The 14,252-nt window shown below is 46.3% G+C and overlaps 2 protein-coding genes across 21 annotated transcripts in view; one reads left to right on the forward strand and one right to left on the reverse strand.

The window, feature by feature from the left end:
• The window catches only part of SFI1 (SFI1 centrin binding protein), a 51,429-nt gene extending 38,973 nt beyond the window's left edge, over positions 1-12,456 (forward strand). For 14 of the 16 annotated variants that reach the window (XM_025199244.1, XM_025199249.1, XM_025199247.1 and 11 more), the window contains 9 exons: positions 1,463-1,537; positions 1,869-2,045; positions 2,952-3,196; positions 3,939-4,034; positions 5,542-5,824; positions 6,516-6,669; positions 7,532-7,643; positions 8,872-8,983; positions 9,614-12,456. In XM_025199244.1, coding sequence (XP_025055029.1) covers positions 1,463-1,537; positions 1,869-2,045; positions 2,952-3,196; positions 3,939-4,034; positions 5,542-5,824; positions 6,516-6,669; positions 7,532-7,643; positions 8,872-8,983; positions 9,614-9,721 — 1,362 coding nt within the window. In that variant the 3' untranslated portion in view covers positions 9,722-12,456. The remainder of the gene's footprint in view (positions 1-1,462; positions 1,538-1,868; positions 2,046-2,951; positions 3,197-3,938; positions 4,035-5,541; positions 5,825-6,515; positions 6,670-7,531; positions 7,644-8,871; positions 8,984-9,613) is intronic. The other 2 variants (XM_025199245.1, XM_025199251.1) reach the window with 2 other exon arrangements.
• The window catches only part of PISD (phosphatidylserine decarboxylase), a 35,253-nt gene continuing 31,112 nt past the window's right edge, over positions 10,112-14,252 (reverse strand). For all 5 annotated transcript variants that reach the window (XM_014518128.2, XM_025199271.1, XM_025199270.1 and 2 more), the window contains exons 7-8: positions 13,463-13,623; positions 10,112-13,132 (exon numbers count right to left, since the gene is read on the reverse strand). In XM_014518128.2, the coding sequence (XP_014373614.1) occupies positions 12,908-13,132; positions 13,463-13,623 (386 nt within the window). In that variant the 3' untranslated portion in view covers positions 10,112-12,907. The remainder of the gene's footprint in view (positions 13,133-13,462; positions 13,624-14,252) is intronic.

Here is a 14,252-nt window from a genome sequence, read left to right on the forward strand (position 1 = left end):
CTTGTGGCCATTATTTCTTGTAATCCCCGGGGGCCCCTTGGTGAATAAACCCTCACCAATTCCCTTCTGTGCCCCCGTGATGAACTTATAGGCAGCCACAAGGTCGCCTCTCAACCTTCTCTTGCGGAGGCTGAAGAGGTCCAGGTGCCCCAGTCTCTCCTCATAGGGCTTGGTCTGCAAGCCCTTAACCATACGATTGGCCCTTCTCTGGACCCTCTCCAGGAGGTTATCCGCATCCCTCTTGAAGTGCGGTGCCCAGAATTGCATGCAGTACTCCAACTACGGTCTGACCAGCGCCTGATAGAGGGGACGTATCACCTCTTTGGATCTATTCGTCATGCATCTGCTGATGCATGATAAAGTGCCATTGGCTTTTTTGATGGCTTCGTCACACTGCTGACTCATGTTCATCTTGGAGTCCACTAGGACTCCAAGATCCCTTTCCACTTCCGTGCCCCACAGCAGGTCATTCCCTAGGCTGTAGGTGTGCTGGCCATTTTTCCTCCCTAGGTGCAGTACTTTGCATTTCTCCTTGTTGAACTGCATTCTGTTGTTTTCTGCCCACTTGTCCAACCTGTCCAGGTCTGCTTGCAGCTGGTCCCTGCCCTCCGGCATGTCCACTTCTCCCCATAGCTTTGTGTCATCCGCAAACTTGGACAAAGTACATTTCACTCAATTGTCCAAGTCGCTGATGAAGACATTAAAGAGTATCGGTCCAAGGACCAAGCCCTGCGGGACCCCACTGCCCACACCCTTCCAGGTCGAAACCGCCCCATCCACCACGACTCTCTGGGTGCGACCCTCTAGCCAATTCACCACCCACCGGACTGTGTAGTCATCCAAGTCACAGCCTCTTAACTTGTTCACCAGTATGGGGTGGGATACTGTATCGAAGGCCTTCCTGAAGTCTAAGTATACGACATCCACCCCTCCTCCTGTGTCCAGGCATCTCCATTAGCATGAGATGCACCCATCACATTGACCTCAGGGCTTTCACACCAAAGGATAACCTTTTCAGCTGAAAGGAAAGGATTGAGTTTCTGTGAAGTTTGCCTTGCTCACTTGCGGTTGACGTCTGTCAGGTTGATGGTGGGTAGGATTCAAGGAAAAAGTCACCCCTAGTGAATTATATTCATCAGCCCTTTTGTTGTCATTACAAGTGTCCTTTGGGTGTTGGACAGCTGCCCTGCATGCTAAGGAGTTAATCCCTTTCTGCTTTCAAAGCTGTAAAGCTAATGCCTTCAAACCCAGCTTAGGAAGAGCCCAGTGTGCAGTTTGTATGACCCTTGGGTTGGAACTAACAGTAGGGACAGTGGATAGCTGTATTGTTCCATTGTCTTCCCTTTAGCCTAAGGTAAATCAAATCACTCTCTCTCTGGTTAACATTAGTAGTGGGGTAGGACCCTTAGCATACAGCATCTAAATGCTAATCCAGCCACTGTGCAATTTGTTTTGCTGACAGCTGGTGCAGAAACAATGGGAGAAGCAGGAGACGGTGCGGGCGCTGTGGCACTGGTCACTCTCCCTGCAGGCAAAGGTAAGGAGTGTGTTAGACTGATGCACACCAGGATCTGTGCTGAGAGTGTGCAGGTTCAGCTGTGCTAGGTAGGTTCTCCTTGGACCACCATGTTCTGCTTTGGGATGCTTTGATCTCTGATGCTGTCCTGTAATAAAAGCATTTGTTTCTTCTGTCCAATCGCAGATGACTTCCTCATGCCTCCCTATCTCCCTCTGTCCCAAGAGGGAGGAATAGCCATAGTGCATCTCTGCCTGCTACTATCCTGGCCTCCCCAAAAGTTCCCTCTTCAGAGGACTGATAATTCCTGTAGCAGCACTCTGAAATCTGGCCTTCTCTTTGCTTCCTACAGGTGTTTGATGCCTGGCTAGGGTTTGTCCAGGAGCGGCAGAGGAAGAAAGGCCGCATTGAAAGTGCTGTGGGAGTTTACCGTGCCACTCTGCTGAAAGAAGGTGTGACACGGATCCTGAGATATGTGGCTGGCATGAAACAGTTCCGGGGACAGCTTCAAGCCCAGCACCAGCTAAAGGTAAAGGGGCTGCATGTTGCCATTTGGCTCCATGCACCTGGCTCTGATCCCTTGGCTTCTGAGGTAGGGGGGGTGGTGAGGTTTAGGTTCTACATGGACCTAGCAGTATTCCTTCTGTCCATTGGCTCAGCTCAGTTGGAGCCTTTTAGACTGTTGCTGTCAATTAGCAACCTTGAAACTGAACTCCCCCCTGCCCTATAGCTGCTTGCACAGCACAGCTAGGCAACAACTTTGCCTGTCTGCAGTGTGGCTCAAAGTTTCCCTTAGTGTATGTTCAAGTAGTGGGGCAGATGCTGTCTCAAACTCAGTGATAGTCTACATTTCATTTAACCCCCTTCCAACATGGATGTCACAGCCATAGAACAGGACCCTAGAGGCACCTCTGAGCTCTGCAGCTGTGTCTATCTACAGGAGAAGCTGTGTAGCACCAGGAAGCCAGAATACTCATTCAAAAATACCTGTAAAGAAAAATCCCTGGGCACTGTAGGAAGTGACCTTTAAAATGCCCAGAGTCAGGTACCTTCAGTCAGTGCTTGTAGCTCCTGTTTAGCAGCAGTTGCCTTTGTAATTCAACGTGGCCTTACAGATAGGAGGGGGACTTGCCAGCTTTCTCCCTGCTGCTGTTCCTGGGTAAGACTCTGCTTGCTTCCCTGTTTGTAAGAGAGTCAGATACCTTGGCTGTTTTGCTGGTCCTGGTGCTACAGTGGTGGCTGGTAATTTTCTCTACTGGACTGAAACAAGTTGGGCTGATGCTTCCAGCACTGGGAGCTGATATCATGGCCATCTTGTCATTTTGACCATTTGCCAAGCCCCACCTCTCTCTGCAGGACCCTCCTCTCTGGGTGGCGTGGTGCTGCGTTTCTTCTTTCTCCGTCAAACGATCTGCTGTTTTCTGTGTTTTGGCAGGCAGCCTACAGCCTCCACCAGTCAGTGTATCGTTGTGCCATGCTCTGGAAACAGAAGGCTCTCTGCAAGAGCCTAGACCAACCTCACTCCCTTCTGCCTCCTCCAAAGAAGCGGGTGACATTTAAGGTGCCTGCATCTGACGGTGGCTCCTGGGAAAGAGGAAACTCAGCAGAGAGTCTGTGCCGCATGAAGAGTGATGATCTTCCATTCCTCCTTGCTGCTGGGGACTCTGTTCTTAGTGAGCTGTGAGTGTAAAGCTGAGTGTGACCTGTGTCCCTAGCACTGCAGCTCAGGTTCACTTTCTTAGTCCTGCAGTGACCACTATGAACTTCCAGCTGTTTTCTTCATTCCTAACACTGCCTCATATGTCTACTCATGCTGAACTCTTAAAACTGCTGCATAATGCATGTGGCTCTCCATGAATAATGAAAGGATTCGTGACTACATGCTTCCTTAGCGACTGTTAGAAGTTTTAGCCCAGTATAGTCTACCAGAGGTGCTTCCCTACTGTATGGTAATGGGTTGCTGGTAAGCTAGTGGACCTCTAAGGTAGAATTGTCCTATAGGGGAGTGTGAGCCCAATAGTATAGGAATAGAAATATTACTACCATGAAACTCTGAACACAGTAACCCAACTGGCACTAAACCTGAAAGTCTTCACAGCCTTTCACTCTCCTGGTAAGGGCTAAGTGTGGAATCTTGCTTGGCAGACAGCAATCTCTATGAATCTAAGTGTAATGAAAGAATGGGCTGCAGTGTCAGTGTCCCACTTATACTGATGATCAGTTTTTCCTCTCCCCTGCACATTGCGGGGAAAAAGGAACTGTGTTCTCTCTGCCTCTGTGAAAGTTTTCCCCTCTGAAGCCGTTGACAGCCTTGCTAATGCATCTCTTCAGGAGACTTTGTAGAAATTTTGCAAAGCTGCTACAGCCCAGGACAGGAGTCCCTGGGGGGTCTAGGTAACTGTTCTTCTTGTTCTTTTCCCAGAAATGCTGTCCGCCAAGCAAGGTTACAGCCACGTCGCCCTGACTTCCTGCTGGGATCTCTGGAGAGAGAGAAACTCTTAGGAACACCTTTCCCTAGGTAAGAACACTTTAAAAACAGGGGAAAGGAAACTAAGCATAAGGGCCACTGTTGTCCCTACTCAGCTGCTTTTGTCACATGAACTGAATGTACCCTGTTGCAAATAGCACACTTTATGATGTTATGACTATCTTGATTTGCATAGGAGGGTTCTATACAGTATAAAGACCACAGCAAGTGGAAAAGCTTCAGGCATCTTACAAAATGGACAGTAATGTAGCAATTGTGTTAACCTAGCAGCTCCCAAGAGCTCAGTTTCCCCCAGTGAGGGAATGACTAAGTTAGTTTAAACTATGTTCTGTGACACAACTGAAGTGCCAGCTGTGCTCTGAAAAAATTCTGTGCAAAATGGCTTTGGAGCTTTTGCCTTTGGTATACCTCTGATTTTTCCACATGGAAACTCACTTGCTAAGCCAGATGGCGTTTCTTACTGCCAGCTCTGCAACCTTAACCCTCAGGTCTGAGTCATGAGGGTGTTTGCTGGCTCTTGTGCTCTTAGACCCTGCCCTTCCTCACCCCATGATGCAGATACTACAGCTGAACCTGTTGGCCTTGCCATTGAAATGTTTACCCACAATTCAATTAAGTGCATGAGCCAGAACCCTTCACCCTCTTCTTTTTTTAGCTGAGTTGGCTCTTGAGGGCTGAGGAGGGAGAAGTAATGTTAGTAACCATCATCCTCAAACTCTCCGAGCACTTGCACCCTCCCCCAACACTATAGCCCAGAATAGCCCATTAAAGAGTTACCAGTTTTGATGTTTCCCTTCTGACACTTGTAAAGCTCAGGATGTTGAGGCAGGCAGCACTTAAACTGTCGTGAAGCACTTTACTTCAGCTCTAGTTACCATATCACTTTTCTTCTGAAAGGAGGGGGCTGAAGCTGCTCTTGCTGTAGAAGCTGAAGTTGCTGCAGGAAAAAATATATTAAAAATACTTAGTTTAAGTTTGCTTTGAAACTGTGCTCTCACATTAGGTGTATGGCTTCTGCTTCAGAGAAAGGAAAGAAACTGCAGTTCAGAGAAGTGTGCTCCTGTCCATTGGTTGTACTGTCAAAGTCTTGATTGAGTTCTTGTCCTGGGACTGAAAAGAGGCAGAAATGGACTCCTGGTGCAAATGGTGTGTTTCTAGCAGCTTTAGGAAATGCATTTGATTTTGTTGGTTCTTCTGGTCTTGTGACTGGGGAATTACCTGCCTAATGAAGTAGTTACCTTGGGTGCTGGGGGAAGGAGTCCTATAGGTTGCCACCACCTCCTTTGAAATTGCACTGCTCCTGCATTGCACTTCCATTTCTAATTAACTTGTGCCACAGAATTAAGATCAGATCACTGAGCCAGATGCTGTAGTATTGTTGGGGACTGTAGGGGATCAGTTGACTCCTCAGGACGGGTTTGCTGCTTCTGTACGCAACCATAACTATGCTTCCCTTTGGCAACCCTGCATTGAGGATAAGAGACCCTATGGGCTGTCTGGAATGTAACAACACTTTGCCCTTTACTTCCCCTTCTAGAATGGAGGGAGCAGAAATGCCTTTGCAACAAGCAGCTGTGAACAAACATTTTGCTCCAGCCAAGAACTTGCTGCCATCGACTCAAGCAGACCGAAGCAGCTATAGTTTGTCACTTCACATGGACAGCAATACAAACACCATCTGCCCCCTTCGTGCATCTGCCCCATTGCCCTGTATACCATCTTGGACACCTGTCATGCAGCATTCTGTTCAGACAAATCCAAAGCTTGAGCTATTGCCTCCCTCATCTTTCATGCCATGTGTGAGACATGGATCAGAACTGGTGAGTTTTGAGGAGGAATTAAAGTAACTCCATGAGTGACTGGCTGCTTGTTACTTGTTTACTGTTTCCCTATTGATTCTCCCCACCCCCCATCTTCCCTGAGTTGTTCTTTGCTTGTCCTGGCACCTGCAATAGGCTAAGTCAGCAGGCTCTTAAAGTAAAATGATCCTTTCCATTCCACCTGCCAGTCACAATAGCCACAGTCTGAAGAAACAGTTCTCATGATCAGAGCAAGTGTATTTGTACTGCAGGAGAATTCACATCTTGTTCCTGATTCTGGCATCTGACTGGGAGGAAAATATTCAAAGGGTTCAGCATCTACTGCCTGTTAAGCTGAGGAAATCTAGTTAAGAGTAACTCAACTTGGTAGTGCCGCCTTTTTGTGGTTGTTTTTTGTTTGTTTTTGTTTTTTTGGCAAAAGGGTAGGGATGGGGATGTGGGGATTCTTTAAGAGCTGAAATCCTTCTGTTCCATGGAAAAGCTCTGACCACAAATAGTACCTGAGGAGCAAGGCAGTGGGGAGGCACTTGTGGACACCCAGGAAGTACAAAGTTACCTTTGGAAGCAGAGTTTAGTGTCTTACATCAAGTGGGGAGGGTCCTGTCTGGAAGGCCTTCTCTGGGGTTGTGCTTTACCCTGTTTAAGGGCAAAATGACTGTTTTATCATCCTACACTTCTCTTGCCCTTGCAGATTAGAGGCAAATCCCTGAATGGTCACCCAGAAGCCACTCCCCATGACACACAGCAGGCCACTGCAGGAGAAGAGATGGTGCAACTCAACCCACAGGCACATCTGCTGTTGCCCGAAGGCTTTACAGGAAGAGAGAGAAGCCCCAAACCTGCAGGTAGGTCTCAAGATCTGACCTACAGTTGCTGTGCCTCCACCAAAGTCCCCCCAACAAGTGCTTCCCCTAGTGTTGGGGAAAATGTTGTATGTGTCTGCTTTGGAAAGGAGAGCTGTATCAGGATGCTGAAGAATTAATTGGGGCACAGGGCTCCTGGAGAGAGAAGGATGTGAACATATAGGTTCAACCTAGCTAGCAAGAAAACTGATGTTATTGCTGGCATGTTTATATGCACATCTGTGTAAACAAGCTTTGGGGTTTTGAGGAAAAGGGGAACTGCCTGGAGGAAAATGGCTGGCAAGGGAGCAAGGCCCAACCCATGGGGCAATTATTTGCCATCTTAAGTGATCCCTACCAGGTAGAGAGTGTCCTGGAGCTGCAGGCTAGTGTGATCAGTGGCTGTTTCCACTATGGTCATGAATCATAAGACAGGATCTAAATGTTCTGTGGGACTAGGCTGAGGATCCTGCTTGATATTGACTATATGCTATGTGGCTATTTGGTTTCCTAGAGCAGACCACATTTAATTATTAATGGAAAAACTCAAGTACAAACACACTCTGGTACTAAGCCTCTGCTTCAGGGTGTCATGTCTCCTCTTGCATGTGAGAATAGAACCTAGAGAATTACATGCATAGTACTGGAGGTCTTGGTCAATGCTCCTTTAGGCTCCTGCTGGGCATAGCGTAATCTAATGCTGTTAGCAAGGGAAGAGAGGCTGGAGGTTGCATATTGCCAGGTGGTATAATGAAAAGGATCCAGGAGGGTGGTGAGTTCCCAACTGTCTGTCTAACAAGTAGACACAGGAAACAGACCATAGCTTTGCAGTGTCATTGTGTGTGCGCCTTGGGTTTCCTTTCAGGTAAACATGAACAAAGGCAAGGCAGTTCAACCAAGCGAGTAGAGCTGGAAGCAGAACTCCAACACATCCGTCTGGAAATGCAGCATTACTGCAACAGCAAGCGGGAGCTCAAGTGCGTAGCATTCCTTCCCTTCTAGCCTCAGTCCAGTGCTGCATTGCCACTGTTGGTGCAGTTCAGTTGTTAAAAATGACCCCTTTCCACTCTTACTTGAACATGGGCTCTGGACCTGTTCTGTTGCCCCTGCTGACCTGTGAGGGGTTGTTATAGCCCTGCAGAGCCAGCATTGCTTTCTTACACTTCGTCATTTGGTTTAGGTGGCTTGGGGCAAACACTGAAGAAGTAACACTGTACAGGTGTCAGTAAGGGCATCATTTGAGTACTTTGTAGCTGAATTGGTGCAACTGAGCCAATGCTTAGCCTGCAGTGGTACACAAGGGAGTAACTAGCATCATGTTTGGCTCCCTTTTAACTCCCCAGTCCAAATAATCAAATACCTTTCTGAAAGTTCATTGGGGCTGGCCTTAAGCGTAAGCCAGCAGCAAAGCTCCAGTTGATTTCTGTAGCCAAGGCACCTTAACGCCTCTGCCACTGTACCCCCTGCCTTATGTTTGTTGGAGCATGGACTAGAACCAGTCTCTCCCTTTTCTTTGATTAAATACCTTAACCACTAGGATATAGGTGTGTGCTTGTGTTCTTTCTTTGCTGCAACATATATAATTATTCCATGAGAGCAGAGCAGTTTCCATAGGGAGACTTGAAAACTGACCCAGACCAACCAATAGTTACGTGGTTGTGGAGCATTCACTTGTCAGGTAGTGGATGTAGAAAGTCCTAACCTGCAGCTTGAGCTTGCATCTTGGGTGAATGCTTTAACAGCTGAGCTGTGGCCAAAAGGAGAGACCTCCTCCTGCATCTTTTGCTTGGTTAGAATCTGAGAGTGCCTTCCGATGTGGTTCTGTAGTTGGATTCCAGTGTGGCCTAGGCACCTACTTGCTTGGCCCTGTCAGGGTGTAGGTGTCCTGGCATGCAGGGAGCTTGCCCAGTGAGGGTTAGATAGCAGTTGAAGAGAGAGTTTGAGGCTTTGTATTTTGGACTCAAGGCACTTGCATGCTTGCCTCCCATCTGGCAGGCACAAGCCAACCTGAGGGGTTGCAGATTTGCATTTACACAGTTGACTTTTAATAGAAATCTCTTCTGTAAAGCAATCTGTAAAGAGCAGTCACAGAGCACCTTCCTAGCAATGTCTGCATGTAATGCTGGGCATGAGACACAAAGTACCTTCCTTTCTCTTGCATTGTTAGTTCTGTACTGAACAGGAATCTTTGATTTACTCTCTCAGGTCATGTCAGCGGCAAGCACAGATTCTACGTAAGTGGCTAGATACGAGTACAGGTGGCACAGGGCCGGAGGAGCATGAGGCTGTCCAGCATGTTCAAGAAGAGTTGGAGCAGGTACGTGGGGCGGGGGAGAAGGCAGAGCAAACACTGGCCCCATGATGCTGTTGTATAGAAGTAGAGAATTGAATGGTATCGCAGGACTGGGCTACTCTTGCTTGCTTGTAAAACTATGCATAATGTTATAGAAGCATCATGAGAGCTTAGCAAAAGTAAGGGGGGAGGGGGTGTGAGGAGGGAAAACTGTTTCTCCAAGCAGAGGGGGCACTGGGAGTAAGAGTGGAAAAGGAACCATAAAATCTGGGGATATTGCTGTACTTCCTGAGCTGACTGGGGTTAGCAGCAGCAAAACTGACACAAGCTGTGCTACCCTATAGAAGTGCACCCAAGATTTCTAAGTAGCTAAGCTGCACTGAAGTCTATGTTGCAGTATTTAGTGCTTCCAGTATTCAAGCTAGCTTGGGTATGTCAGTGTGCTGCAGGCTGCTCTGATGGCATTTCATTATCTGAGGCGGGGGAAGAACCACAGCCCAGCTGCAGAAGGTGTAACCCAGTTCAATCACTTAATGCTTCCTAATCAATCAGGGGAGGTAATGAGAATGACTGGTGGCATGGTTAGCAACTGAACTAATTGGACTGCTTTAATCACCAGCTTAGCCCTTTCCTCTTCCCTGCTCTCTTTCATAGTTGGTGCTAAGGATCAACTCTCTGGCAAAAGTGGTCTTGGAGGGGAGAGAGAGAGTACAGAGTTATGTCATGCGTCTACAGGACATTCGTGCTGCTCTGGCCATGTAATTAATCCAAAACTTCTGAAGAGTGGTTCATGTTCCCTGGTAAGATGATTGCTGCTTTGTCACTGATGGGGAGTGGGGACATAGACAGACTTGTCAGGGGAAGACAATATTGAGTGTCTATGCCTCACTGAATCATGGACCAAGCCTGGCCCACTAGTTCATGTAAAACTCCTTGCACGTGTGTGTGATAAAGTTGCCTTTTCTGTTTTAAAAATTAATTTATGTAACACGTTGTCATATTCATTTACCACAACTGTAAACAGGTGGGAAAATTTCCTGTTGTATAGCTCAGAAATGTGCATTCATACAGTAGCCCAAAGTTACTTGAGTGATGGGTCCACATATACCTGGCTAGCAAAACTGCTCCTACTATTTTAAGACAATAAACAACACGTATAAGACTTTTTATTCAAAATGTTTTGCAGGTAAATGAGTTAATGTTCATAAGTCGTACACTTTGACATACAAAAATACCGTGCTACTGATACAGTTGAAAAATTAAATGGATTCTCCATGTAGGAGAAATTCACAGCATCACCAGTACCTTCCAGGAACTCTGCTTCCCCTTTCTATGACCAGTGCTGATCTAGGGCTAAGATTCCTCTTCCCCAGCCATCAGCCAGGCTTCTACAGTGTGAAGACTACCATGAAGAGTTAACCTGGTGCAGAATGATCTGCCTCTTTTCAGATTTATGTTAAAGTAAGCAGCAGCACCCTCTTCTCCACTGTTAACCTAACCATGGCCCTCAGATACTATGGAGGATGATGCCAAGTAGTGAGAAATTAAAGCTTAGAGTTGCTTTGGCCATGCCCAGAGGCAATTAAGCCCCAGTGGAGGGGGTGGGTGGAAGAGATTCAGTCTTCCTTCCTTTGACCCACTGGAACAGGTCCAACAAGTTGGAATTTGCAAGAGGCTAGTGACAGCTTTAACCCCTGGGGCTGATATCTGTCTTCATGCACTTCACACCCTCAAGTTTTTGTTTTTAAATCTCCGCATATTTGAAACCAGACTGTTGTGATACACTAATACAGGAGCTAACTTGCTAACTGAAAGGGTTTAAACAAGGTGGCTGGCTGCTAAGAGCCACTTCAAACTTCTACAAAAACCATCCCCATAGAAAAGGAGGAAAGACTGACTTAGAACCAAAGGATTCTTTTTTTCCACCCCCCTGCCTCCCCTTGTGCATCAAACAGTCAAGATCATATGGTAAGTATTTGTCAGGCTGTGTTAGCAAACAGATTACATCATCTCTTCTTCCCTACTAGGAAGCTATATGTACAGGGGCTTGACCAACTGCACACTTACAACAAAATTCCTTTCTATTTTCTGCACAGCCCAGGGGGAGTTTAGACTTTCCTTCAGCACAGCTGAACTGCAAGGAGACGGAACAAGAAGAAGGTATAGACTCCCAAGAAGCATTTTTGTCAGAAGACCCCCTTAAAGTAGCAGCAGATTAAGTAAAACATCCAGTGCCCCAGTGGCATGTGTGCCCTTGAAGCTCAAGCCAGCGTGGAACACATTCAGACAGGAGTTTGAGTTAATTCCCTCACTTGGCCTAGTTACTTACAGGCATTTGATTTCCTGGACTCCAAGTAGAATTTATTTTAGAATAGATGATAACATTGCTTTAAAAGTGAGTATCTCTCCACTCTTTTGGCACCAGTTGCTGTCAATCCCATTACTGACAACAAGAAGCTTAACACACCAAGTATTAGTGTCATGTTTCACAGACTGGCTGAAATGTTAATATCTCCATTCTAATCTTCCTTGGTATGAATTTACAAAAACATTTAAGTTTGCAACAGAATGAAGCTTCAGAACAGAGCTCTCAGCCCCAGCATCTCTCTACCAGGTCTGAGGGCAAAAAGTACAAGTTTGGCTTCTTCTACTGTGATAAATAGTTGCAAGTTCTTTGCTGGATGGAAAAGCAGGTTAGTGCACCAGGGGAGCAACCTGAGATTGCTCTGAAAATTCACAATGGTTTTGAATATAGTCAGTGCATGTGGTATTTCAATCCATGCACTAACAGTAGGCCCTGAAGTATTTCAAAGTGTTTAATAAATGAAGAAATCCCTCCACCCAGAACTTAGTGACAGATCCCACAGTTTATGACAACAAAAAAAGCAACATCCCATGAATAGCAGAAGGGGAACACACACTTTGGCTGCCTTCCTAATGTAAAGCACAAGGGGGCTCTGATGGAAACACCCCAAGCACTGAAAAGGCAATATACCCCTTAAGTGTTATTTTTCCTGTCACAATCTTCTCTTGCAACAGCTTGTCATTGGATGAGTGTATCAGCCACATGAACAAAAATCCTTAAGGCCTGGAATAACTAAGTAAAACCACAGAGGTGGAGATAGAGTGGCTGGGGCTGACTGCCACAAGTTTTAAAAAAATCCTTAAAAAAGATGAGTATGATAATCAGTTTGACCACATGGAATGTAGACACAGTGTTTTCAGGTTAAAAATACAGTGCAAAGTCCAATTTAAAGGGACAGTGTCAGGTTATGAACTTTTGAACGCTTTATATCTGTTGCTAATACATTGAATTGTTATGACTGAATGAGTCTAAGTTGCTTTCACCAATACTGATGTTGTTTTGTGCACTTCTCCTAGTCTGGCCAATGAAACTATACTAGCCAGTTTAGACTTTATGGCTGTCCTGTATTAACATGATGCTGAATGATGGTTCTGAAAAATAAATGTGGGAAGACATACTAGATAGTTTGAAACCCAGATTTTACAGAACTGAAATTTTAGATCTTGATCAACCTGTCAGTGTCCCTTTAAATATACTAATCTCTCTGCCTTCATCCCTCCCCCTTGCAACTACAGAGTCTGAGCAGGCCCAGTAAGGAGCTACATACTCTGTAAATGTAATCAGTTTTCGGCAGGCTAAAGTGGGGGAGAGCATGAAAGACTTCAGGCACAGGGCGGAACAGGAACCTCCCTGGTCAACATTCTTAAAGGCGTCTGTATCTGATATGTATATGAATTATCCGATTATTTTACTGCACTCAGCAAGGGTATGCACTATAGGGTGCACACTCCCCGTTTAACAGAGCAGTGATGCATGTTATTTCCCTCACCCAGGTCCTGCTGAGTGATATTTTCTGTTTAGTGAAACATTTCCTTGTACAGCTGAGTCCTTCCATGTATAAAATCCTCTTGCTCTGGCAGTTCCTATAGGGACCCCAGGGCTTCTCCAAAGCGAATTTTTTGTCCAGGTTTGAGGTGGAACTTGAAGTCCTTGGGTGCCTCAAAGATGAGAACAATGGTTGAGCCCAGGTTAAACTCGCCTAAGTGTTCTCCCTTCCTCATGGGGATGCCCTCCTTGTTGTTGTTGGTTATGAAGCTGAAGTCATTGTAGGAGCCTTTGGAGTAACGTGGACTATTAGTATGCAAGTCCTGCATGCAGAGGGGAGAAAAAGACTGTCACGTGTGCATTTCAGTATCCTCTATTCATTACCAGGGCTAGTTTCAAAGCAGTAACTTGCAATTCAAAGGGGAGTCAAGAAACTATACAGAGTAGATGCCTCAACCTGGTCCTAGAACACACACGCCAGTCCACAGAGTAACACTGCTTAAAAATCATCCAAGTTTCAATTTTAGCTTGCTGCTAAATTCAAAGAAAGGAAAGATGGACCTAGTTTCATTAAGTGGCCTTGTTTCATTACGTTAGAGAGACAGTATCCCTGACCTTCAAAACAAAGCTTGATTTTTTGTCATGCCACTCACCTGGTCAAAGTAGATGCGGATAGAGCCCACATTTGTGGCTCCTACTGCTGTTAGTGAGAAAAAGCCATGTTTCCAGTCCCCTGTGAGGACAACACGCTCATTATGGCAGAATAGCTCCTTGATCCAACGAGCAACCCCTGGATTCACAGACATTAGGGAGCCTATAGTAAATAGGAAGAGCAAGGTTAGGAGTCTTTATCAAGCTGCAGCTTCAAGGTCACTAAAGGCTAGCCTGGGCCAGCCTTTACACCCTTAGGCTGCGTACAGACAGAAACCCCCCCCCAAAACTGGCACTTCTGTTTAAACTCTGCGCACCCCCCATCCCAAGCCCGGTGCTTGCCTAGAAGAGGCAGTGCATTAACTGGACCCAGTTCACCCAGAGTCTGTACAGATCGGGTGCTTTAATGGAGCTTTTTTGGCACCTGTATCTAGTAGCTGATTGAATGAAGCTATTAGATAAAACCCCGGATGAAGCATGTGGTTTATACAGATGCTGCAGAGCAGAGTCGAACCAACACACTGCTTGTTCCAGTAAAGCATGGTGGGTTTTTTTTCCATATCTGACAGCACCCATAGTCACATGAATCAAGACTAACATAGCTTGGCAGATCTTAACTGCCGTGGGATTAGGACACATTACTACTCTAAAGCAGTGGTTCCCAACCTTTTTTATACTGCGGACCAGTACGGGAGTGAAACGGGGCGCATGGAGCTGGCTGCCTCCCTCCAGGGGCTGCCCCACCACCCAGTTTTAACCTTGTACACGACTGCCTACAGCAGAAGCCACTTG

Source organism: Alligator sinensis, unplaced genomic scaffold (genome assembly GCF_000455745.1).
Source record: "Alligator sinensis unplaced genomic scaffold, ASM45574v1 scaffold505_1, whole genome shotgun sequence".
In the NCBI taxonomy this organism is placed as follows: domain Eukaryota; kingdom Metazoa; phylum Chordata; order Crocodylia; family Alligatoridae; genus Alligator; species Alligator sinensis.